Below are 26,010 nucleotides of genomic sequence, written 5' to 3' on the forward strand. Positions count from 1 at the left end.
ATGGAAACGACTATGGTAGGCCATCCTTCAATGCTCTGTGGGCCTCAGTCTCCACCTTCCACCTCGCCTTGAAGTTCCCAACCCAATACGGCGTGGGAGTAGCATGTAAAGACCATAAAATCACACGGCAATGCTATTTGACCTCCTACCAAGGACCGCACCCAATCGTAGAGATGCTAATGGCCGAAGCGTATGATCTGCGGGACGAAGTGAAGATGCAATGTGGCCAACCTGTTAAAGACCTCGTTTAGTTGCCGCTTAGTGAGGAAGACCCTGAGAAGATAGTCCAAGTCGGCTCTCTCTTGGGAAATCGTCTTCGAGAAGAGCTAGTACAATTGTTGAAGGATCACACCAACGTGTTTGCTTGGTCAGCGGCAAACATGCCAAGGATCGACCCCGAGGTCATCACCCACTACCTGAACACCAACCCATGTTACCATCCCATCAGGCATAAGAAGAGGAGCTTCACTGCAGAATAGTGGCAAGTGATCACTGACAAGGTTCAAAAGTTGCTCGGCGCTGACTTTATCGAGAAGTGAAATACCTCGACTGGCTGGCCAACGTGGTGATGGTAAAGAAGGCCAACAAAAAGTGAAGGATTTGCATCGACTTCACTGACCTAAAAAAAGTCTATCCAAAGGATAGCTTCCCCTTGCCGAGGATCAACCAGCTCGTTGATGCAATGGAAGGATATGAACTCCTGAGTTTCATGGATGTCATGATCTAGCCCTGACCCGAGAGCCTCCAGTTCATTGATGTAACCCATCATCTTTATACAATGGTCATGAACCTGTTTGTTCTTGGTCATCTGTGCGGTCATAAACAATTTTAAGACCTTTTGTCGAGTAGAACGGTTCTGCTCTTCGTACATAGTCTTCAGACTATCCAATATATCTTTGGACACTTCGATCTTATAGAATTATCGTTGTATCGGATTGTCTAAAGAGGCTATAAAATAACACCGGGCAAGAGAGTTTTTCTCTTCCCATTCTTGATACTCTCTTCTACAGCCTCAGAAGCCCTATCACTCGGACGATCCGAAGCAGGGTTCTTAGCAATTTTGTCCAATTTCTCGGACGTCAAAACCAACATAAGGTTTCAGAACCAGACAGCATAATTAGGGCCCTTGAGTTTGTTATCATCCAAAAATTTGGTGAAGTTTCCATTTGCCATTTCTAGTAAAGGCATGGCAGATTTGTAAGTCCACAACCTAATTGATTCAAGTAAAACTTCTAAACCATCTTTCTTAATCCTATGATATAATATTGTAGCTAAGCAATAAATGGGAGAATTTTTTTGCAATATTTTTTAATTGTATTTTCCATTATTTCAACAATACTTTGAAATTGTGAATTTTTCCTATATTTTGCAAAACATTCACTAATCATAAATAATTGATTAACTAAAAGATGACTAGTCAAGTAATAAACACCCAAAAATTCATTAGTTGCATCAAAAAATATTTGCAAAAAAAAATTCCATTTAAAATTCTTTTATAAAAATATAAATTTTGTTTTATAAAATCAAAAGTTAAAAAGAAAAAATTGTTAGTTTTAAACTTAATTAAAATTTAAAATTATCAAAAACTTTTGAACAATTATTATTACTATAAAGTACCTTAATCCATTTAAAAATAACAAAATAAATTTAAATAAAATTTTAGTAAATGTTAATATAATTAGAAATATCATAATGCTCCTTTTAGCATGCAGCTTGGGTGGATTGGATCGGGTTGAGAGTTAACCTAAGCCCAACATTAAGTCTCAAACCTCAAGCTTAGGCTTGGCTCAACTAAAGGTCTAGTCCGAGTTTACCAACTCAGACCCAAGCCTAGCTTAACCCAACAAATCTTAGGTTGGGCTTAGGCTCGAGCAGGTATATATATATATATATAGCGAGCGAACGAGCGAACGAGCGAGAGAGAGAGAGAGAGAGAGGTGTAAATCAGGCCATGTTGGGCCACGGGTCGTGCTTCCCTCCCTTGGGATACTTCGGGGGATCGGCCCAGCACGGCCTACAACCTGAGCCCGTTTTGGCCCGTGCTAGGCAAGGTGGGCTGTGGGTCATGCTATGGGCCTAGCCCGTGTTAGGCTAGGCTACAGGCTAGGCCTTGGGCTTGGGCCGAACCGGGTCATACTATTTTTTCTTGTGTTTTTTTGACACTTAGATTGTTTTTATTTTTTCGCTAAGTAAACACTAAAACTAGAATACTTCACTTTCCTTAATTCCTTTGATCTTTGGGAACAAATTGGAAAAATAAAAAATGTAACAAAGAAATGAAAAAAAATACTTAAATACTTAACAAAATACAAAATGAACAACAAATTAGAAAAAATAGGATTTTTTTTCTTGAATTTGAACAATGCAATGGTTAATGGATGAATGAAATATAGAAAATGAAATAAAATATAAAAAAGTAATACAATTATAAATTGAAAATAAAAAAATTACATTGTTGAAAAAAAACAACTAATTTAAATAAAATTGAAAAAAAAATACAATAATTAAAATATTGAGTATACAAAAAAAAAATATTCACTTTATCATTTTTCTTCAAGTTTCACCTCCACCCGCATCTTCATCATCTGCTTCAAGTATACAAATGCCCTCATTTGTCTTGTAATCTATCCTTAGCATCCACCCAATCCTTGAGGTGGATGCATATTTCAAGACTTTCATCATTCATGCAACTTTTGTTGTCTTTCAACCCCCTAGTACTTGTATTAAAACAAGACTCCGATAGAATTGTAAATATCGGAGAGGTTAGTAGATCATGTACCAGGGTGGTAAGGACTGGATAGTTTTTTCATGTCCTCTTTAGTCTCCACCAGGCTAAAATATCAAAACTATTCCATTCCTCCAGCCGTAGGAATTAACTAAAGTAAAAAAAAAATGTTTATAAATAAAAATTAAGTTCAGTATATGAACTTGTTGATGAAGAGGTAGTAGATTTCTATCTCTTATTTATTAGAGACCAAATTTTGTCTTTTCTACTATTGGAACTAGCTATTTCATAAGTAAAACTTGCACTTGTACAAGATTTCTTATGCCTTAGCACTTGTGATTCATATAAACTATACATTTCAAATAATAAACTATTAATTTCTTGTTTCGTATTTCCAATTTCAATATTCATATTTTCACAATATGATTCAAGTAAAACTTCTAAACCATCTTTTCTAATCCTATGATATAATATTGTAGCTAAGCAATAAATGGGAGAAATTTTTTGCAATATTTTTTAATTGTATTTTCCATTATTTCAACAATAATTTGAAATTGTGAATTTTTCCTATATTTTGCAAAATATTCACTAATCATAAATAATTGATTAACTAAAAGATGACTAGTCAAGTAATAAACACCCGAAAATTCATTAGTTGCATCAAAAAAAATTTGTAAAAAAATCTTTTATACAAATTGTCATTTTCCAATCTTCGTCGAAATCATATCATGTGGCATTTTTGCATCATAAAAATCAGTAAAAATTTGTTTGTAAGCAATACAACTTTCTAATATAGAATAGGTAGAATTCAATATATGTTGAACATCTAATACAAAATGTTTATATTTTAAACCATAGTTTTGATATAAATATTTAAATTCTTGTTTTCTTGATCAAAAACTTTTAATCTATATTATACAATTTCTAATTTTAGAAATATGATAAGAATTAATTTTTAAAGCATATTGAATACATAAATTTAAGATGTGACATGCATATTTAATATGAAATAATTTCTTATCTAAACATTATTTTAATTAAGACTTTAAGATATTTATTGCTGAATCATTATTATTACCATTATCAAAACTAATGGAAAAAAGTTTATAATCAAGTCTATAAATATGCAAAGTATTTAAAATATTTGCAGCAATAGTTAGGCCAATATGTGGCCATTCAAGCCTAATAAAACTTAAAATTCTTTTATGTAAAAACTATTTTTCATCAATAAAATAACCGATAATACAAATATAACTTATATTAAGTCTAAATGTCCAAATATCATAAGTAATTGCAATTTTAGAATTAAGATTTGATAACATAGAAATTAAATTTTGTTTATATGAATAAAAAATTTTTTAAAGCATATGTTCTAATTTACAAATCTATGTAATTTTTTTTTCAAATTTAGTATATTCAGCTAATAAAAATGGATGTTCATCATGCATAATATATTTTGTTAACTCTTGCCACATTTTTTCTTGAGAATATTTAAAAGTACTAAAAATCTCACTTCCTATTTGTTCTTGTAATGTTTCTTTCTTCTTCTTCTTCTTCTTTCATTATATAGCTTATCAAATGTCTACCCAAGTGGCTAGTACCTCCATTACTACTGTAGATAAAGTCAATCCTACATTTTTGACAAACGACCCTCTTTCCCTTCCCTTCAACCTCCTATATTTTAAATATTGTTCAAACCAGACTAATCAACCTAGTGTTCTTTTTATTTCCCCAACCTCTAGTAGCAGTACTAGGGGTGGGAACATCGGCAATATTAGCAACACCCATATCGGTGCTGACACTATCATATTGCGACTAGACCTGTTCATGGGCCGGGTAGCCCGATGGCCCGGTCCGCACCCCGGTCGGGCTTGGTCATGTAATTAGGCCCGCGGGCCTGACCTCGGACCTAACACAGTAAGCCCGACTGTGTTACGGGCCGGGCTCGAGATTTGTCAAAAAAGCCCGGCCCGGCCCGACTCAGCATTATATATTTTATATATAAAATATATAAATAATATAATATTTATTGAAAATATATATATATATTTATAATTTAATATATACATTTTTTTATTTTTCTTTATAATTTCTCTCTCACTCACTATCTCTATTCAGCCGCTTCAGCAGTAGTAACAACATGGGCTAAATTTCGGGCTCGAGCCGAGCTCGGAAACAAGTTGTAGGCCCAATGGTCGGGCCGGGCTCGGCCTTACAAAAATCTGTTAATACAGAGTGGAAGCCCGGTCCGACCCATGAACAGGTCTAATTGCGACTAAATATTGACATTGTCGACATTAACCACGTTGGGGAATTGGTGTCGAGAGAAAGAGGAGGGGCCGAACATTTTTTTAATTATAAAAAAATAAAAATTAATTTAATTGCACTTGCCCGAATTATTGGTTTAGAATCTCAATTTCATTTCAATAGTTGAAGCCTCAAAGTCTCCCAAATTGCTAACTTGAGATACCCAAGCAAGCCTTCCTCTTTTTGAAACTTGAATCAAGTTGATAATTGGAGAGTAGTGGAGAATTGGAGAGTATATGTCAGATTATGATTATGTATGATGTATGAGAGATTGAGATTTAAGAGAGTATAAGAGAGTATGAGAATTGGTGTGATGAGAATGGTGGAAGATAAAGCTATTTATAGGATGAAAATAATTTAATTCCCTAAAGTACCCTAAAAACTAACCGTTTTTTAGTTATTAGGAGGGGTATTTTGGTTATTATAAATTTATTTATCACTTTACCTAAATACCCCATAAACTAGCTATTATATAGTTGTTGGGGGCATTATTGTCATTTTATATCCCAAAAGCCAAAATACATAAATACCCCTATATAACTGTTTATAACTATTGGGGTATTTCTATAAAAAAGTGTCTTAAAAAGTTGAAACTAGTTGTTGTTGGGGGGGTCTCCAATGGCTAACCTATGAGCCACGGGCAGCACAGCACGACAGTGCGGGTTGTGCCGACCTGCCTTGCGGACTTGAAACCCCAAGCCCGACATGACCCATACAGTCATGTCGGGTCGCAGGTGGCACAACCGAACACAATATATCTATCAATATATATATATATTGGGTTAGGGGTTAGGTCAGGCTTGAACTATCACAAGCCCAACCCAAGTTTAGGTCAAACATGAGTTTTTGGCCCAAAATAACACGGCAGGTCCATGATTCCGTGCTACTTATTCCTTGATTTAAGGTTGTCAATGGGTTGGGGTCCGATCCGATGGACTTAGAACCAATTGGGTCGGTTCTGGTTTTGTGAACTGGAATTGGGTCGATACTAAGTCCTGATACAGGGTCCTGATTATTATCGATTCAGAACCGGTTCCACCTAGTCCCAAATCGATTCAGACCCGACCCGTTATATATAGAATATTTAATATATAGTAAACATAAATATTTATCTTTTATTTATTATAATTGGGCCTATCCGGTCATACCCAAGTTCCCCGAGAGCCAATCTATTTGGTTCCGGGTAAAAAATACAGACCCATGTCGGGTCCGGTTCCGAATCCTCAACATTTCATATTGGGCCGGTTCCGGTTCCAGATGGTTCCACTCCAGACCCGACCCGTTTACGGCCCTACCTTCATTTGTTTTCGAATCATTTCGATTTTACTCTCTCGCAGACTCTACTTCCACTCCTCTTATATTCCCCAATTTCCAAATTCAGAATCCAACTCAAAACAACTATTTTTCTCTAGTAGGAGAGAGCTTCCTCTTCTCCGTGATCCCTTCCATCCTCAAACAATAGAGAAAGGAACTCACTACTTCGATCAAGTTAAGTAAACAATGAAAAAGCAGAGCAGCAACAACAGCAGCAGCATTCTTAGCAGCGGCATAAAGCAAGTTACACCATCTCCTCGAAATCTTCCAGGCGTCCCGAAGAGTAAAATAGAGGTAGAAGCTGATGCTTCAAACCTCGTCGGCCGAATAGTCGAGAAGGGTTTCTCCTCCACCCCCTCTGGCAATTCCCTCAAGCCATCTTCTCTCCCTCGCCCCACCGTTCTCCCTTTCCCCGTTGCTCGCCACCGTTCTCATGGTCCTGTAAGCATTCTTTTTTGTTATTTTCTTTTTTAATTTAGTTTCGTTCTTTATTGTTTTGAAAGGCAAATTTAGCTTCAACTAGGGCATGCAGTTCATTCCACCTTTGCTGATTTCTATTATGATTTCGATAGCATTGGAATCCGGTAACTAATGAGAAGAATGATGAAGAAGACGATGAGAACGAAGATAAAGATGATACTGACTTTGATCCTATAGCGGCCTTTGCTAATCCAATTGAGAAGAAACCCAAAAAGGGTTTGGACTTTAGCAGGTGGAGAGAACTGGTTCAAGAAGGTGATGGTTCTAGTGTACCCCAGGTGAAGAAAACGGATAATCTGGCGATGGCGGACGATGGAAGACAAAAGGGTGAAGAAGAATCAGAAAATGCAAAAAAGGGAAATGGTTTGTATAGTTCTGTTGCTTTTGCGTCTAAAGAAGTGAATGGACTATCTCGTAAGAGTTCAAACGAGGGTCGGATTAAAAGTGGAGAGATTGAAACAGATGTAACTTCACGCCAAAGTAGTAAGTTAGATAATTCTGATTCATTTGGCTCTATAAAGGCGAATGGTGAAGCGGATAAGGGTCCAAGTGAGACTCGTGCTGAAAATGGAGAGGTTAAAGCTGATGATTATAGTGTGAAGGTTCCTGGGAATGTGGAAAAAGATGCATCAGGTTCTTTGGCTGTGGCTGAGCACGCTAAAGATGAAGGAACCCATTGTCAAGACCTCAAGTTCGACAGGGTTGATGCTGGAGAAGGATATGCGTCTCTTGAGAGTCAAATTGATGCCGAGAATCGTGCCAGGTTGCAACAGATGTCAGCTGAAGAGATTGCAGAAGCGCAGGCTGAGATAGTGGCGAAGATGAAGCCTGGATTGCTAGAGGTACTAAAAAGGCGGGGACAAGAAAAATTGGAGCAGCAGAAACGTCCAACGCCAGACTTGGCTACTAGTCATCATCTTGGTACTCAACGAGATAAGAGTGACCCTGCCCAAACACCATCTAGTGCTCCACCCACTGAGGCTACTAAAAGTTCTGGCGTAGCATTGGCAAAGGCAATACCTACTAAGGATACAGCAAAGAGGTCAGATGATGGTGGTTTGCAGACATTGGTTGCTCCTGGTAACAGCTTGTGGAACGCTTGGAATGAGAGAGTTGAGGCAGTCAGGGCACTCAGATTTTGCTTAGATGGGACTACTGTGGAAGGAGATTCTGTAAAAGGACCAACAACTGGTAAGGACTAAGCGTTTAAGCATATCAAAGTTTAACGACAATTCTTGTGGTAGACACAAACTAGGAAGTTGAATCAATAAGATTTAGGTTCTTGAGCCTCTGAAAGCTTAAGCACATAGTTCTCAAGTTAGACATAATCTAATATGCTGAATCATATAAATATGTTTATTTATCAAAAAAATCATATAAATATGTTTCATTTCAAAACCATCAGTGAGATTGTGCTTCAAGGCATACACGGACAAAGCGTTGCTTAGCATATAATTGGGCAGGAACTCTAACACTCATTTCAGTTACTTAGCATATAATTATGATGCTGCATGATAGATAACTTTGATATTTTGAAGTAGAAACTCAAGAGCACATGTAGTTATGCCATTCATCTGTCTGAGTTGCTTAATTGGTGATTAGGCTCAAGCCGTTCAAGACGATGCTTTGTTATGCCAGATAATATTGAGGGATTTTTAAATGTCTTTTAAAAAGGAAGCTTTACCGAAAAAATCCTAGCTTAGTGATGTGCCCTGATGTGTATAAAAGTTCAACATCATGAACTGGATGTCAGCTTCCTGTTACTGAATTTTTTCTCAATTTAAATCAGCAAATGATCTGAATTATTTCATTTTTTTATAATATGTATATAACCAATTTTAGGGGCCATTGCTTGTTGTAGTGATAAAATCTTGGGCTGGCAAGTGTGAGGACATGGGTTTGAGTCTGAGAGTGGTCGTTTTGTGAAAAAAATTCCAAAGGTTAGGACTGTATCCGGTCTACCATTTTCAAGATCCAAGATGGATGGACCAACATGGGTATTGACCTTGTAATGCCGCCAGTTTCATTTCCCAGCATTCTTCCCCCTCAGGGCTTAATTGGAACCTTGGGTTCACTAGGAATCTTAGGGAGTCTGAAATATCCAGTGTGTCAAATTTGCTATGCTTGTTAAACTTAGTAGTTCTAGGGGAAGATGAGTTGGATACTAGGGTGTGGGTTTCTAATGCTGCAGGGCTTTTTTCTTGTAAGTCTTTATTCAATTCCCTTGTAACCACTTAACTGTCTCCTTCTTTCGCTGTTAAGGAAATTTGGAGTCCCCCTATTCCAACAAAAGTTAGTGCCTTTTGTTGGGAAGTGTTTTATGGTTGTATTAACACTTGTGACACGATCCTAAGGAAAAGACCTAATTGGTGCTTGTCCTCTAGCTGGTGTTTTTTATGTAAGTTGAATGGTGAGACTGCTCTTGATCTCTTTATCTCTTGTCCTTTTGTTGGCTGCAATTGGGATTGGTTTTCTTCTCTTTTTGGGTGCAGGTGGACACCTCCTATCAGCTTGGATGGGTTGTTTAGCCTGTCTGCCTTTAGATGTTCTAAGAGGAGGGTAGAAGATGTATGAGGGCAGCAGTGGTATGGTCGGTATGGGAAGAAAGAAATTTAAGGATTTTCGAAGGAAAAGAGAGAAGCAAGAAAGCTTTGATAGAGGTAATTACCTCAAGAGTGGAATACTAGGTGAGAATCTTGAATCTCTTCTCTGAGTTTTAGGTTGATGATTTTTTTGGATCTTTGGTTGCAATGGCCAACTCTTCCTCTAGAAGACAAAAAGTCTGTGTGCAATGGAATCCACCAAGTTGTGGATGGAAGAAGTTAAATATTGATGATAGTTGTGTGGGTAATCTGGGTCTATTAGGCATTGGTGGTGTAATTAGGAATGCGAAAGGAGTTATACTCTCATTGTACTCGGGTCCAATTGGGCAAGGTGATGTATTCAGATCAGAATTTTTGGAAGCAGTTTATGGGGTGGAGAAAGCAAAAGAATTGGGTATTGAAAGGTTGATTATTGAAGGGGACTCAAGAACAGTTGTGATTTGGTTGAAAAAGGGAGAAGGAATAATTTGGAACTTAAGGAATGATTATAGAAGATTCAAATGTCTATCTAAAGAAATGATGATTCAAGTCAACTGGGTGAGAAGATCTGCAAACCATTTGGGAGATGGGTTAGCTAAGCAAGGGTTCAGAGACAATCTATGTATTGGGCTCACTTGTAATTTTCCAAGTTAAAAGTGTCCTCTTGAGTATGCTATATCTTTCCATAACTATCTTGTTGTACCTTGTTTATCTAATTTTAATGAATCCTTTTGTGTTGCTGATAAAAAAAAAGTTTACCTTGTTAAGTTATCTGGGTTCCAAGTGCAGGTCTAGGGTGAGAGGCATTGGGAAACTTACCTGAAAGATGGTAGATGGTGATGAAGAGGGGTTTCTAGGAGGTTGAGAGTGGGAGAGGAAGCTAGGGTTTCAATAGAGTAGAGCTGATGCAGGGCTTTAGGCAAGAGTGCATATGAGGATCCTTGGAGATCTCCTATTTATAGAGATCTCCTTGGGGAAAAGAGGAAAACTTACCCACTTCGGGTAAGTTGGCTAGGGTTTTGCAACGTGTTAATACGGTTATGGTGGTATTGAAGTTCTCGCTTCTTCTCAGAGTTTGCATGTGTCTAGAAACTTAATTGCATGTGTTGTGTGAGAGGTTATTCTAAAAAATGTCTAAGTGTCGAGTGATGCTATTTAGTGAGGGATGTAGAGCTTACACACACGCGAGAGGCAAGGTCACAAAGTAAGGTCACTCGGCGAGGTTGTGAGACACGCTTGTGGGTTGAGGCTGTGGTGCTGTAACGAGGAGGTATCAAACCACAACACAGGATTGTGAAGGTTTTGTGATATGGGACATGATGCAATGGGAGGTTGTAATATAATGCATCAGAATTGGAACGATACAGAGAAGAATGCATCATTGCAAAGTCTTTCTATGATGAGAGTTGTGACAATATTGGGCATACTCATGGGTATCAATTGTGTTGTGAACTCGATGTTGCTACAATAATGTCTTGTCTCACCACTGTTACTCATGCGTTGACTTCTTTTGTAGCGTCACGGTAGGCCACTTATTATAGGTGATACGATATCTAATTTCATGTATCTACATTGAGTATTCAACCATATAATGTGGCATGCTACTTTTAGAATGTCACAGAGCATATAATTAACAATCTATTGAAGAAGCATGATAAAAAAACTTGGAAAACATAATATGAACACAACTTGGAAACATATCTACAGTTTGCAGATGATATCATATTGTTTTGTGAAGGGGAAGCAGAAGAGCTTTTGAATTTAAAGAGGCTAGTGAAAAGGTGGATTCTTTAGCTAAGCTTTTGGGGTGTTAAGTGGGATTGGCCATTACATTATTTGGGAATACTACTGGGAGGAAATCCAAATCCAAATACCTTTTGGTACCCCGTGTTTGAAAGATTTACTAAGAGACTTGCAAATTGGAAGAGAAATTACATTTATTTGGGGGGGGGGGGGTAGGATAAATCTAATTAAGTTAATGTTGGCCAACTTGCTAGTATATTTTTTTGTCTACCTTCAAAGTACTAGCGAAAGTGGCAAGCTAGTTAGAGAAGGTTATGAAGGATTTTTTTTTAATGAATATTATGAGGGATTTCCTGCGGGAGCCAGGAGACACTAGGAAGGATCATCTAGTGAAGTGGGAGGTGGTTTCTAGAAGTAGGGATGATGGATGCCTAGAAATAGGAAATATTAGATTAAGAAATACAGATTTTTTGGGGAAATGGTTATGGAGGTTGCTGTAGGAACAAGATAGATTTTGACATAAAGTGATTGTTAGCATACATGGTGTAAGACAATGGATTTCTGTAGTATGAGGGCCTGATTGAGCCAACATGGACCCGAGTCAGATCAGACCGGTTCAAGTTAATTACCTACTCAAACAAAGCTATTTGTACTAGTTTAATAGAATTTTCTAGAATAAAGTCATGTACATTAATTAGACATAAGGGTAAAATTGGCAAAGACAAAGAATAAGAAGATTTTGGAAAATAGAGCTTCAAATCACTATAAATAGGGCTCCATTCCCATATGGGGATCCATTAATAACCTATTTGATAACACCCATTAAAGGGGGAGGGAAGATTGACTTTCTCTCTTTTTCTCTCTCCTATTTGAACCATCGACCTCTGCAAATCATTGCCAATTTCCTCTTGATCATTGGAGTTAGACCACCATTACCACCATTGGTGCCAAAATGTGGGTTAATCTTTTAGAAAATTCCTCGGACATTTAGGGGCTACGCTTTTAGACATTTCTTCAGAACTTTGGAGGCTAATTTTTCATAAAATTCCTTAGACATTTGGGAGACAATCTTTCACAAATTTCTTCAGAATTTTGGGGGCTAATCTTTTAGAAAATTTCTCAAACATTTGGGGGATAATCTTTCATAAATTTCTTCAGAATTTTGGGAGCTCATCTTTCAGGAAATTCCTCAAACATTTGGGAGCTAATCTTTCACAAATTTCTTTTAGAATTTTGGGGTCTAATCTTGTAGAGAATTCATTAGACATTAGGAAGCTAATTTGTTTTAGAATTTTGGGGGCTAATCTCTCGAAAATTCCTCAACAAACATATTAATTTTGGGAGCTGCAAATCTTTGAATTTCACTCCCAAAGTGGGGGCTAATGACAAGTAACAGGGATCAATTTTCCCAACCCATTTTTCTACTTAGCAAATAGAGTCCTCTATTGTCAAGTAGGGGGGCTAATGTAAGACAGCGAAACAGAGCCGACTTAGCCTCGTAAAGTGTTGAGCAAGTTCACAATATCGCTGACTTAGCCTCGTGACACCGCATTGGCCAAACCTTGCGAGTTGCTTCATGAGGTCATAACAACTTAACCCTGCGAGTCGGTGTGCCCGAGATGCATCGTCAAACACCCGGGTCACCAGTTTAATAATTTATATTTTTCCAATCCTCAAAACTAAATAAAGAATGTAGTTTAGTGGTGAGGAAGGGGCTAAATCCTTAGGGAAGCAAGGTTAAAAATTATTATTTTTGTTCCGGACAAATAAGAAAAATAAAACAGATTTAGGATTTGCAGAAAATAAGAACATAGAATTTATTAATGCTGAAATTAAATGTTCTGAATTGTACAAGGCAATAATTAAAATTCAGAAATTAAAGAACACTGAAATCAACAAAAAAAAATAAATAAAAATGATCCAAAATTCGGATCCAGTGGCGGTAGTTGTCCGGGAAGATGAAATACATGCTTTCTCCCTCCGTTCAACCCTTGAACCCCTTGAGACACCTTAGCCTTGAATCGGACGAATTCAGATCTGCAAAACACACAAACAAACAGATATTAAATCTAAACGATTGCCAGAATAAAAATAACATAAAAGAAAATAAAGAAAACGAAAGGGATGGCTGATCAAATCCAGTGGCGGTAGTTGCAGAGTGGATGGATTGCTTGCAAGAACCCCTCTTGACAAGATCTGGGCGTCCTTCCCTTATACAACCCTTGAACTCTTCAAGAAACCTTAGCCTTGTGAACTGGGTGAATTGGCCAACCCCTTCTCCAGGGCCCTTGAGGTCCTTTTTATAGAGAATGGTGGATAAAATTGGGATTAGAGAGAAAGAAGGGGGCGACAGCTGGGTTTTTGCAGAAATATGGGCGCCCTAGGGTTGAGAATGGAGGGTTAGGATTGTTCTAAGGTGATCCTAAGGCTGAGAAGAGAAGGAGAGGGCGCCCAATATTATGTATGGCTGAGATTTGGGCTCCTAAGATTGGATGGTGGAGATTTAGGCACCTAGGGCTGAAAGGTGGAGATTGAAAGGAGTGGGTGGCACCGTAGAGTGAATGGCTGAGATAGAGAGTGAAATAGAGGGCTGAGATCTAGTGGCTAAAGGCTGAATGGTGGGGGATTAGAAGTTAGGTGGTGCCCTAGGGTTAGAATGCTAAAGAGAGGGCGCCCTAGAATAGAGGGTGGATAGGAGGCACCCTCCTGTGCTTAGTTTTTCATAGAAACACCCCTCTCTTAGTTTTTCATAGTTAGGGGCAGCTAGGGTTTGTTAGAGATGAAAAGAATGAGTGGGGAGGCACCCTAGGGTTTGCTAAGGAGAGGGGAGTATGGTAATACAGTAGGAGGGGCACCATTTTGGGTTTAGCAGATAGGAGGCACCCTCCTATGCTTAGTTTTTCATAGAAACACCCCTCTCTTAGTTGGAATTAACACCAGCTTCCCAAAAACTGCATTTCAGCCCTGAAACTTCCCCAGTTTTCCCAGGATTTGCACAGGGACCCTCAGAGGTCACAATATTGAATTTAACTGGGAAAATGACATATTTTGACTATTCTAAGGCCTAAGTAACCCTAAAATATGCCCGTTAAGGCATCAAAATACAAAGTTATCAGTCGTCTCGCTGGATCATCAATATGTCTCACCTCGTGAAGCTGTCTTGGGACGTCACAATATTCTAGCCTTGCAAAGTTGCATCACAAAGTGATCTCGTGAGATGTTTAAAATCAGCTACGTGTGTATGTCTTGCAAGGCAAGTTAGATGTTAATGCGATGATACTTGAGTGTGATAAGGGTCACACCGAAGGTGTCAGACGCGTCGCGCGTGATCAGTACATTAGGGAAACCACATCTAGCTATACCTGGATGTTGTATTGACACGCATCGCCTCCTAAGGAAACCCAAGATCATGCTATAACAACCTTGGTCCTGAGAGACATGTGTCTTGAGGAGAGAAATCTACAAGATCTGTTCGAGGCAATATTCAAGCTAAGGAATATTTTGGAAATCTTGCTTCATGCATATGGCCTTGCTCCCATACTTCTATAAATAGGGAAACCCCTGAAGCCTGTGGTAAAAGAACTTTGGGTGCTGCCAACACTCCAAAGGTTGAAGCTGAACTTTGGTGGAAGCTTTATAGGTAATCCGGGCCCATTGTGTATTGTGGGAGTATTTAGAGATGCAAAAGGAAGAATAAAAGCTATGTTTTTGGGACCAATAGGAGTGAGAGATTCTTTGAGAGTGGAGGTGATGGCTTTGCTTCAAGGTGCAAAATATGCCAAACAATTGGGGTTGCCTCAAATTGGGATAGAAGGGGACTCTAAGTTGTTAAGTGGATGGATGCAGTCAAGTTGTTTGGGAGCCTGGAACAAGGTTCAAATTTCAAAATTTTGTCATGTATTCGATTGTATTGGCCAATACATATCATATTGGTGGATCACTGATACGAAAAATACAGGTGTTTCATGCTTTTGACCTATTTCAGGGGGTAGACAGGCCTAAAACCAATCCCTGACCGATGTTTGAAAAAAAAAACTAAAAAAAAGGGTGGGCTAATGGTTCAAAGTACCGACACATCCCTTGCGCTGTATCGGGGTGTATCTATACTTTGACCTTGGCCTGGAAACATAGACACTTAATAAGGGAAATACTCAGCATAACAAGGGAGGTTGGTGCTTGTTACAAGAGGACAAGAATGTCTTCTAATGGGTATTGGTGGATCACTGATACGAAAAATACAGGTGTTTCATGCTTTTGACCTATTTCAGGGGGTAGACAGGCCTAAAACCTACCCTTGACTGATGTTTGAAAAAAAAAACTAAAAAAAAGGGTGGGCTAATGGTTCAAAGTACCGACACATCCCTTGCGCTGTATCAGGGTGTATCTATACTTTGACCTTGGCCTGGAAACATAGACATTTAATAAGGGAAATACTCAGCATAACAAGGGAGATTGGTGCTTGTTACAAGAGGACAAGAATGTCTTCTAATGGGTTAGCAGATACATGAGAAAAATAAGGGACTGTTAGGGAGAACATGTTTTGGGCTGTGTTGTAATTAAATTGTTTTCTTGGGTTCAACACCCTACTCTAGGGGTTGACAGTTGTAATTTGAATTTTCTTTAATGAAGTTACCATTTCCAATCAAAAAGAAAATATGACACCTCTAAGAGTGCCATTGGCCAACATTTTTCCAACCTTGCATTCGAGCATTGCAGCATGTTACAGTAAAGTGTTGCCCCTTGGGATGACCTGAACTACTAGACTAGTGTTGACTGTTGAGGTGTCCTGGTAAATTGATGACTGCTATTTGTTGCCAGCTTTGTGTCATTTGCATTTGTTCATCTTAGAAATAGGAATGGTACTTCTCGGTTTCAATTGAGATCAGCTGTGGAATTTTGAGCTTTCATGCAATGAAGACCAGATAGATTTCATTAATTCAATTTTCATGTGTTGTCTTATTATTTTTGGAGAGCTGTTCAACTTCATTTATGCTTAAATATTGAAAACTTGTCTCATTTTGTAGGAAATGTTCCTGAGCATAGCCAATATAATGTTGATAATGTTACTGAACGTGACTTCTTGCGAACTGAGGGGGATCCTGGTGCTGTGGGTTACACAATTAAAGAGGCAGTAGCACTGACAAGAAGCATGGTTAGTCAGGGTACTTTCACCTTGCTGTCTTAACATCATCATCATCTCTCTCTCTCTTGGGGGGGGGGGGGTTAGTGTGGGAATGCTGCACCCCTTGAAGCGTAATATTTCTGGAACAGAAGTTTGATAAGAAACCAAATTACATAATCTGAAATGTCTACCGAGTATTGACAATTTTCCATTGTTTTTGATTGATAATAGAATGATTTCATTAAAAATTAAGAATTAAGAATGTATATGGTATATCAGGAAGAAAAACTATACAGCACATTGTGTGAATTCACAATATCCCCCATTTAAGTTTACAATGCAGCCCAGAAAAGAGAAGATCTTTCTACTCCTTGCTTTGCTAAGTTATCCAATCTCCCCATCACTATTTGTGTTGGTTGTGGAGGTCCTAGATTTATATATACATATACCCATTTAAGTTTACAATGCAGCCCAGAAAAGAGAAGATCTTTCTACTCCTTGCTTTGCTAAGTTATCCAATCTCCCCATCACTATTTGTGTTGGTTGTGGAGGTCCTAGATTTATATATACATATATATATATATATATAAAGTCATGCATATATTATATATTTATTAACACATTTATTTATAAATATGTTTATATTGTGCTTTTTGTAATTTTTTATAAAAAGACATGTATATATTAATATATAGGATGAAAATAGTTGAAAAAATACTTATATTTTTTTTTGTTTTTCTTTATATAAACTGCTATGTATTTTGCTTTTAATAATTTATTAAAAATTTTCAGAATTTGAATCGGATAGGATCAGATCAGATCGGATCTTGGATAGGTGATATCAGGTCATATTTGGATATACCCTGATTCGAATCTGATCCAATCCGTTTGCATCCTTACATGTGTCTGTACTACTATGGACCCCCAAATAATTCTGCAGCCAACTGATTAACTGCTTGTGGATCTCCCTCCATGGTAATATTTCTGTAATCCAGGGTTTTTACCCTTCTTAATCCCATCTGTACTGCTGTTTTCTCTGTTATTGTTGAATCTCCCACTCCTATTGGCCATGAGAACATTGCTAGATATGACCCATCAGTCCCATCTCATTACGAAATACCTCTCCAGTTTCTGATCTTTCAAGATCCCCTAGGTTGCACCCATAAAGTTACACTTGAAGTGCAAAGGAGAAAGGGGGCACCAAATAGCAGCTGGTTTCCTAATTGTCAAATAGGAATCAACTACTCCAATTCTTGCCAATATATTGATAGAAAATGTGGCAAACATGTTTAGAGTTTTCACCTAATATGCAATTTTTATTGCAATGTCTTAAAACATGGAGGCGTGACGTGAGGTGTTCCACTACTTGGAGGTGTGAGGTTAGTCTAGAATGTAATAGGTGTAAGCTTCCTAAGCACAAGAAGGCATAAGCCTCCTAGCAGACAATGTTTTCTTCTCTTTCTCTCTTGTTTCTTTCCCTTCCCTTCCCTTCCTTTTGGGGATGCCTCACTTGGAGGTGTGCCTCTAGGTGTATGCCCTCATGCCTTTTAAAACATTGCTTTATTGTGATTTTGTCAATGATTTCCTTGACACTTTGCTTTTCCTTAAAGTCTTGCAGTCCTCTCCTGTTAGACACACCATAGGATTGCTGCTCTACTTCATCTCCAAAAAATTTTACCTTTCTTCCTTGGAGGATAAAAGAAGACCTTGAAAATAGTCTTAAAGCCATCAGGCGGAGACCACCTGTACCTATTGCCTTTTAAAACGTTGCTTTATTGTGATTTTGTCAATGATTTCCTTGACACTTTGCTTTCCTTAAAGTCTTGCAGTCCTCTCCTGTTAGACACACCATAGGATTGCTGCCCTACTTCATCTCTAAAAGATTTTACTTTTCTTCCTTGGAGGATAAAAGAAGGCCTTGAAAATAGTCTTAAAGCCATCAGGTGGAGACCACCTGTACCCAAATAAAGCAAAGAAGTGTTTCTAGATAGACGTCACATAAATACACGAGATTAGCAAGTGGTAAGTATTTTCACCACTAGCTTTTAACAGGCAAGCATGAGGAGAGAAACACCAGAATGGTTTCAATTGATCACCTTATCTGTCTATTCATCTGGATGTAATTTAGTCTTTACTGTTTGCTTTTCAGTTGGCTAAACTTTTAAATAATCTTTACTGTTTGCCTGTCTGTTGGAAATGTGGTTTGTATAATTTCTGATCTTCAAATATCTTGACTTGTTTTCCTAATCTTGATTGCAGGTTCCAGGACAACGAGCCCTTGCATTGCAGCTCCTGGGATCTGTGTTTGACAAGGCTTTGTGCAACATACAACTAAGTGAAGTTGGGGATAATATGAAAAGTCCTAATAATAATCGCAAAGTTGACTGGAAGGCTGTTTGGGCTTTTTCTCTTGGCCCAGAACCTGAGCTTGTTTTAGCATTAAGGTGAATGAACCTGGCTAGATATCCCTTTACTTTGTATTTCAAATTGATATGTTTTCATTGATAGATAAGGCACATTAGAAGGAATGATGCTTATAAAATGTTATAGGGTAGCAATAAGAGGTTAAACCAATGTGTGTAAAGATCAAGAAGAAAATATGATTTGTAATAAAGAAGAGAAGCTTCATTTATCAAAAAAAAAAAAAAGAATAAAGAAGAGAAGCTTCTCTATTTGGGGAATGAAAAATAAAATATATCGTGCCAGAGCATGGAAGATGATGGACTTGGGTGCTACCTCATATTATTTACTTTCGTTTAACTGTGAATGTCATTTGTATAGGCAGAAAATCTGATGGCAACATGGTAGCAGACTAGGAGTCCATTTCCAGTAACGTCTTCAAACACATAGTGATCACAGCAATTCTCTAGTACTCGGTACTCTACAGTCCCTCTTGATATTCTAGATAGAGGACAGAGAAGAAAACTGGAAAGATAGGGGGGGGGGCTAGGATGCTAACCAGAACAAACCTGCTCTTACACCATGTAAATGTTTGATTACTGGTACTAGAAATTTAGAAGAAGAAGAGAGGAGAGAAACACAGCAGTCATGTTTGGAGAAGAAATGAGCCTGCCAAATGGGAGAAATGATCAGTTTCTAGTTGGCTAGATCTCTATTTATATTTTGCTACTCAAATCTGATTCATAATACAATGTTGCCCCTTTAAGTAATATAAGTAAAGTGACTAGTCTACACCTACCCTCAGTAGAGTTATAACAACAGAAAGACATAAATTCCCGTCTTGGGCCTTGGTGGTTGTGGTAACTTTGTTTTGTGTGTCTGGCCTCTTGGGTCTTGTGTACCTCTTGTATACCCTTTCTTTCTTTCTTTCTTTCTTTCTTTTTAATAAATTCAGACCTTACCTTTTCAAAAAAAACCCTCTACTAAACGGAGAAACTGGATTTGCTCCTCATAGAGCACTCCTCACACCAACCTCACAGCACATCACAGCCATGCATTGAGAACATCTCCCCATAAATGATAACATATTAGTACAGGAGATATTCCCAATGCATGACTGCGATGTGCTGTGGTGGGGGTGTGAGGAGCGCTCTGTGAGGAGCAAATTCAAATTCTCCAACTAATAAGAAAACATAAACAAAAAGACTGTTTAACATATATTTTCAAAGTGTTGGTAGTCTGTGCATTCTACTTTTTTTTTGGTATTTGGTGAGACACACCACTAATAACCCCTTCCCAAAGTTGGTGGTTGCGGGAATAGAATGCGTGTCTAATGTAGGAGCGAACCATCTAACATACTAACCAAGCCATCCTTCAGTTGGCGCCTGTGCATTCTATTTGGGGCCTGTTTGTTTGCATTGAAGTCTGACATCTAAATGCCTATGAAATTATAATAATTGAAGGGATGGGAGATCCATCATATGGATGGCCAAACCCTACAGGAAGGTTGGGCAAAATTTCAAAAATTTCTTTCACTCCCATCCAGGAATCGTATTCCCTAATTTAGAAAACTATATTTTCAAGGTTTCTTGTAACCAAAGCGAACCAAATCTGAAACCAAGATTAGGGATAGGTATACCTGATACGGAATCCACGCAAAAAGCTCCTCCCAACGTAGGTGTTCATGCCCAAAGAGTGTACCAAATCCTCCTTCCACCGAAGATGACACAGTTTAGGATGAGGCAGGATCACCAAGTGGTTCTTTACCAAGAACCTCTGATTCTTCAGTAAGAATCGAATGGGGTAGTGAACACAACTTTAGAATTGTTTCTTCTAGCAAGAAACAATATCAAGATCGAATCTTGATTAGTTCCAAGAATTGGAGATCGAACAGGGTAGGTCGGCAAGAGCAGAGAGAGAAAACTGAAGGCAGAAACAATCAAACTGTATATCTGTGTGTGTAACCTTTTTTTTAGTTCACCCTCCTTTTTATATATATAACCCTTAAAGAGTCAATCTCCTAATCTGATTAGGAGTTTCCTGATCCAAATCTTATTTGGATCTGAACTCTTTAAGTGATAAGGATAATCCCTTATCTAATCTGCAGATCAAGATCAGCTACTCCTAATCAAATTAGAAGTTTCCTGATCCAAATCTCTATTTGGATCTGAACTCTTTAAGTGAATAAGAGTTATCTTCTTATCCTTATCTGCTGATCCATACCCAGATTCGCCCCTATTTAATTAATCCAATTAACCCAGTTTGAAATGGGCTTTAGGCCCATTAAGCTTTCATGCTCACTTCCTTTTAATGTTGGCTAGCTTGGCTCTCTTTGTATGGCGTGAGACCCTATCATTGATCTACACATTAGCCACATGGGTTCAGCCTAGCCTTAGTTACAAGGCCTGGCCAAATTCACTGTATGATACAGTGAACCTCTGAATCCATCACCATGGGCTCTTAACGGGCCCAACATTTACACTAAATGGTCATTGGGTCCAGCCATCTTATGAAGGCTCAAGGACTGTGGGCAGATGCAAGATTAGCCCATCAGGTATAACCCTCAATGGTTTTACACTTAACCTCTCCGCCCTTAATGATCAAACGCTGCTCGATAAGAGAAGACCTCTCCCACGGCTGCAAGGTACAGTGCTGCACTCTCTTCTCACATGGATCTCGGGAATAAAAAACTTTTTGCAAACAATTTGAAACCACAATATATAAGTATACTTCTATATAAATATATTTTGCAAAACCAAATTTCAAACATATTTGAAATCCAATGCTGGCAGTTAAGGTTTTCATCAGAGAGAGTGCATTCCCCGATCATTCGCTTTGTCCGACAAAGGGGCTGATCTTGTCACTATAATCACCCACTCAGATGAATTCTCGGACTGTCCCAACATACCTAGGTTTTGACCCCCTCTAAAGATCTCACTGATTGGCATATCAAAGACAACCCAATCCGGCACTTAGTGTAGTACCATAATCGAGTGTAGGGGTCATGTGTAACATTCCAATTTTGCCCATCTATCTCCAAGGTCTAGGGCAATTACTGGAATTTGGTCCGGTTCAGGTTTTCAAGAAAACCAACACTGCATGTACCTCAGGTCTCACCTTGGCAGCTGAGACAATCTACCCGAACCAACTTGGTGGTATATCAGTGTTAGCCTTGGCAGGATAAATCTCGCCAAATCTATCCAATGGCTATGAAGATTCTAAACTAACTTGAGTCTCATAAGTGTCCAGTTTAAGGGTATTACACAAAAACACAGTACAATAACATGAATCAAATATGTACTTTATTCATTTACAATAAATGTCATAATATACATCAAGTTGATTAGAGTTAAGGGCATACAATGTCTAACAATAATTACTTTCAGTGGTGTATTGGAGTTGGTGAACTTTTCTTGGTTCTAAAGTTTGAATGTAAAGAATGTAGTTTGGAAATCTGAATGCTGGTTTTGAAAAATGACAATTGACTATTTTTACCCTTGATATGAGAAAGGTAGTTAACTATTTAGCAAACTAATTAAAAATTAATTAAGTTAATATAAATAATTGAATAAGTAATGAAATTGATAAAAAACATAAATAATTGAATATTTTTAAAGAATTGATAAAAATATCAATAATTAATTAAAATAAAATTTTAATAATTTTATTTTAATAATTATATAATGATATAATTGTTTTTTAAATAATTAAGCATTTAATAATTAATTAATTCATTAATAACTAATTATTTTAATTATTTAATAAACTAATCACATAATAACTCATCAATTATTTATTATATAATAACTAATAATTAATGATCAATTGTTCATAAGCAAATATAATTAATAAAGTAAACAATCATGGTTAAATAATTAAATGTAATTAACAATTAACAAAAATAATAAAGTAAAGATATAATTATACAATAAATAAATAATTATTAATAGACTTGACAAAAAGTCAATTGAACATGTGAATCCGAGTCAACCCAAAAAGTGGGTTAGGGTCCGTTATCTAGTGCCCCGAACTAAAGATGGCATGGTTTTACCTGACATGAAGAGAATTTTGGTTGGGTCACGGGTCACCGCCAAGTCACCTTTTTTTTTGGTAAAAACCGTTGACTTTGTCAAAGACCAGTTGATTTGAGTGGTTGAACCATTGATCCATTTGACCCGTGCATCAATGCTAACCTGAATATTTAGGATTAAGGTCTAACCTTTGCCGATCCAGTCCAAAAGTCAACCCGACTTGAAAAGACAAAAACTGCCTTGATCCAACTCGAACTCTACCTGACCCGACTCGATTGTCTGACCTAATTATTAATAAATAATTCTAAAAAATAATTTAATAAATAGTTAAGTATTACTTAATGGTTTTATTATTTTATTATTTTTATTAATATGTTAATATTATTTCTAATATTTTATTATTTTTTGTTAATATCATTATTATTAATAAAATTATTAGAAAGAAAAAATGAGATTATTGTTCCATGTCCACATGGGGTCCTCAAAGGAGAAAGTGTTGTGAGGGTATATTTGAAAAATAAATACAACATTACATGAAAGGATGGGTATGGTCCGTACATTAAGACTGAAGATTAAAGAGTGAACCAAACGCTCTTAAGGTTCAATTTTTTGTACTGTAAACTTTAATATTTCAGTGTTCAGCGCTACTGAACAGGGCCTTTGTTTATTTCTAATCATTTATATATGAATCACAGGATGGCTTTGGATGACAACCATATTTCTGTCGTTTTGGCATGTGCAAAAGTTATCCAGTGCATTCTGAGCTGTGAAATGAATGAGAACTTCTTTGATATTTCCGAGGTAAAAATAAAACTTTTAAACCTGTCTTTTCTTTATTGCTTCCATCATACTGATTTTATTACTCTTATCTCCCAATATTTCATTGACTTTTAACATCGAGGGGTTTATAATTAGGAGAAATGTTTAATCTGTTATCCTGTTTCCAGAAATTGGCAGAGTATGAGGACATCTATACTGCCCCTGTGTTTCGTAGTAGACCAGAGATTAATGTTGGTTTCCTCCGTGGTGGATTTTGGAAATACAATACAAAACCTTCCAACATATTTCCTTTGGTTCATGAGGTTAGGAATGATGAGAATGAAGGGGAACACACAATTCAGGACGATATTGTTGTGGCTGGACAAGACTTTGCTGCAGGTCTTGTAAGGATGGGAATCCTTCCAAGGATACGCCATCTTTTAGAGGTAAGCATGATAATGGTCACCAATGTCACATATGCAAGGAAACCAAGGTCCAATAACACTTAAAATCCTATAGATGCAATACACAACTTAAACATTTTTCCTTCATAACTTGAATTTACTGATATATTGTGGATGTTATACTGTTGATTTTCTTCTTTCTTGTTTTGCATGATAATTTACAGCTGTTTAGCATTGAGAAATTCTGTTGCTTTTGATGCTATTGTATGATAAAATTTGCAGTATGCTGACTTGTTGTTTTCAGCAATAGAAATGCAAAAATCTGAGTAAGAAAGGAGAAGAGAAAGTGAAGAATGATGTCTGTCATGGTTGCAAGAGAAGGAGGAGACAAAAGAAAAGAGAAAACAAGGTTCATTTTGTGGGAGGAAGAAATTTTCATATCGGTTGCTTCAATCTGCAGTGTGAGATTGGAGAGTGTATTTGTGAGCGTTTTTCACTCTACTGCCATCTTCTTGAGCAGTTGAGTGGAGTTAAACCCAGGGGCAAATCCAGGATCTTTTTTGGGGGGGGGGCAAAAGCTAATAAATATGGATTGGGGGGGGGGGCAAAAATGTTAATAAAACATAGATGGGGGGGCCAAAATATAAGATAGATATAAGTGGGGATGTAGGGATTTTTAAGGCATGGGGGGCATGGCTCCCTCCGCCACTTTTCTCTGCCCCTAGTTAAACCGAGGGGATTCCAAGGAAAGTTGAGGTATCTGTAGATCAGAGGTGCTACTCAGCCTAGTTGACAACATCTGTTGAAGCTTGTCTGTGGAAGGATGCCCAATGGGAGGAGGACAAATGGATTGAAGAAGAAAGTCTACATTGGCTTGAAACGATTGGATTGTTCAAGCGAGAAGAGAAGTATGACAAGTTTGTGAGAAAGATTTCAAGGTAGAGGATAAGACAAGGGATTAGGTGGAGAAGTTTCGAAACCAGGAAAGGAAGGACGACACATGATTGTTTAGTTTCCTAGGTGGTTACATGTAGCAACACTGGGGTTGTGAATGCATGGGGAGACCAAGAAGGGAAAAGGTTTGGGATCGATTCTCCAGGGGGGTCAAGAGGGAGACTGAATGTTTCTTTTGAAGATGATGGTTTGGGTTGAGTGTTGCTACTCAAATTGGTGGGGCAGAATGTTTCATGTGACTTGTAAGTTATCATGTTGAGTCTCAAGTGGATGGTCGACTGGAGTTTTCTCATGGGCCGGATGGTAGGCCCACCGAAGATGGAATTATGAATCGGTTGGAATTTTCTCAGGGGCCGATTGGTAGGCCCATTGAAGAAGGAATCATGAACTGAATTGATTACAGAGTAGAAGGGGACGGGTCAAGTTTCTTTGGGCCCATGAGCCTCAAGGCTCATGACCCTCTTTTAACGCACGTGAGATGAAAAGATGTTGGGCTGTCCATGGACCGGTGGAAGGGTCTATCTTCGTCTTTGTGTAGGTAGGACCATAGGAAGAAAACTTAATCAGTTTGCTGATAAGGAAGAAGGTCTTAGAATCTCGATTGTGTAATGCTGAGGGTTTTGTGTGGAGAGGAGAACTACAATTTTTTTTTATAAAAATAAAGGTTTGCTTCCAAGGGAGAGTCACAGACATTTTGGAGAAAAGGAAATTTTGAAAGTTCCAGAGAAGGGATTGAGGGATATAAACCCTTCAATTGTTGATGGGGGTGATGGGAAAGTTCTTGCTGTAGAGAGTTTTCTACGACAAGAAGTTGGTGAGAATGAAATAGAAATTGATCTGATCCATAAGGGTGGAGGGGATGATGAGACGGTTTGGTGGGACGGAGGTTGAGAGAGGAAGTATTTGTAATGGAAAAGGAGAATACTAGATCTGCGACTGTAGCATTGCTGGGAAGGAAATATGGTAGAGATGAGAGAGAGATTGTGAACATTCAGGATGTTCATTTGGTTGAAGAGATTGGTAGGGTTAAATAGGAGAATAATATGATGATTTTGGAAAATTGTGTGGGGAAGGAAGCGAAGGTAGATGTTGGGGGATTGGAAGACACTTAGGGAGAGGAGAAAATCAAAAGGGCTGAGGAAGCCGGGAGAGAGGTTGAAGGCGGCAAAACGTTGGATGCAGAAAGAGT

At 37.8% G+C, this 26,010-nt stretch overlaps 1 protein-coding gene across 1 annotated transcript in view; it reads left to right on the top strand.

Moving 5' to 3' along the window:
• Positions 1–6,376: 6,376 nt before the first annotated feature.
• The window catches only part of IYO (RPAP1-like, carboxy-terminal protein), a 43,890-nt gene continuing 24,256 nt past the window's right edge, over positions 6,377–26,010 (top strand). Inside the window, exons 1-6 of the mRNA XM_010274015.3 lie at positions 6,377–6,787; positions 6,919–8,017; positions 16,176–16,303; positions 18,533–18,717; positions 23,400–23,505; positions 23,652–23,909. Coding sequence (XP_010272317.1) covers positions 6,533–6,787; positions 6,919–8,017; positions 16,176–16,303; positions 18,533–18,717; positions 23,400–23,505; positions 23,652–23,909 — 2,031 coding nt within the window. The 5' untranslated portion in view covers positions 6,377–6,532. The remainder of the gene's footprint in view (positions 6,788–6,918; positions 8,018–16,175; positions 16,304–18,532; positions 18,718–23,399; positions 23,506–23,651; positions 23,910–26,010) is intronic.

Source organism: Nelumbo nucifera, chromosome 7 (assembly GCF_055504915.1).
Source record: "Nelumbo nucifera cultivar China Antique chromosome 7, China Antique-T2T, whole genome shotgun sequence".
NCBI classification, from domain to species: Eukaryota; Viridiplantae; Streptophyta; class Magnoliopsida; order Proteales; family Nelumbonaceae; genus Nelumbo; species Nelumbo nucifera.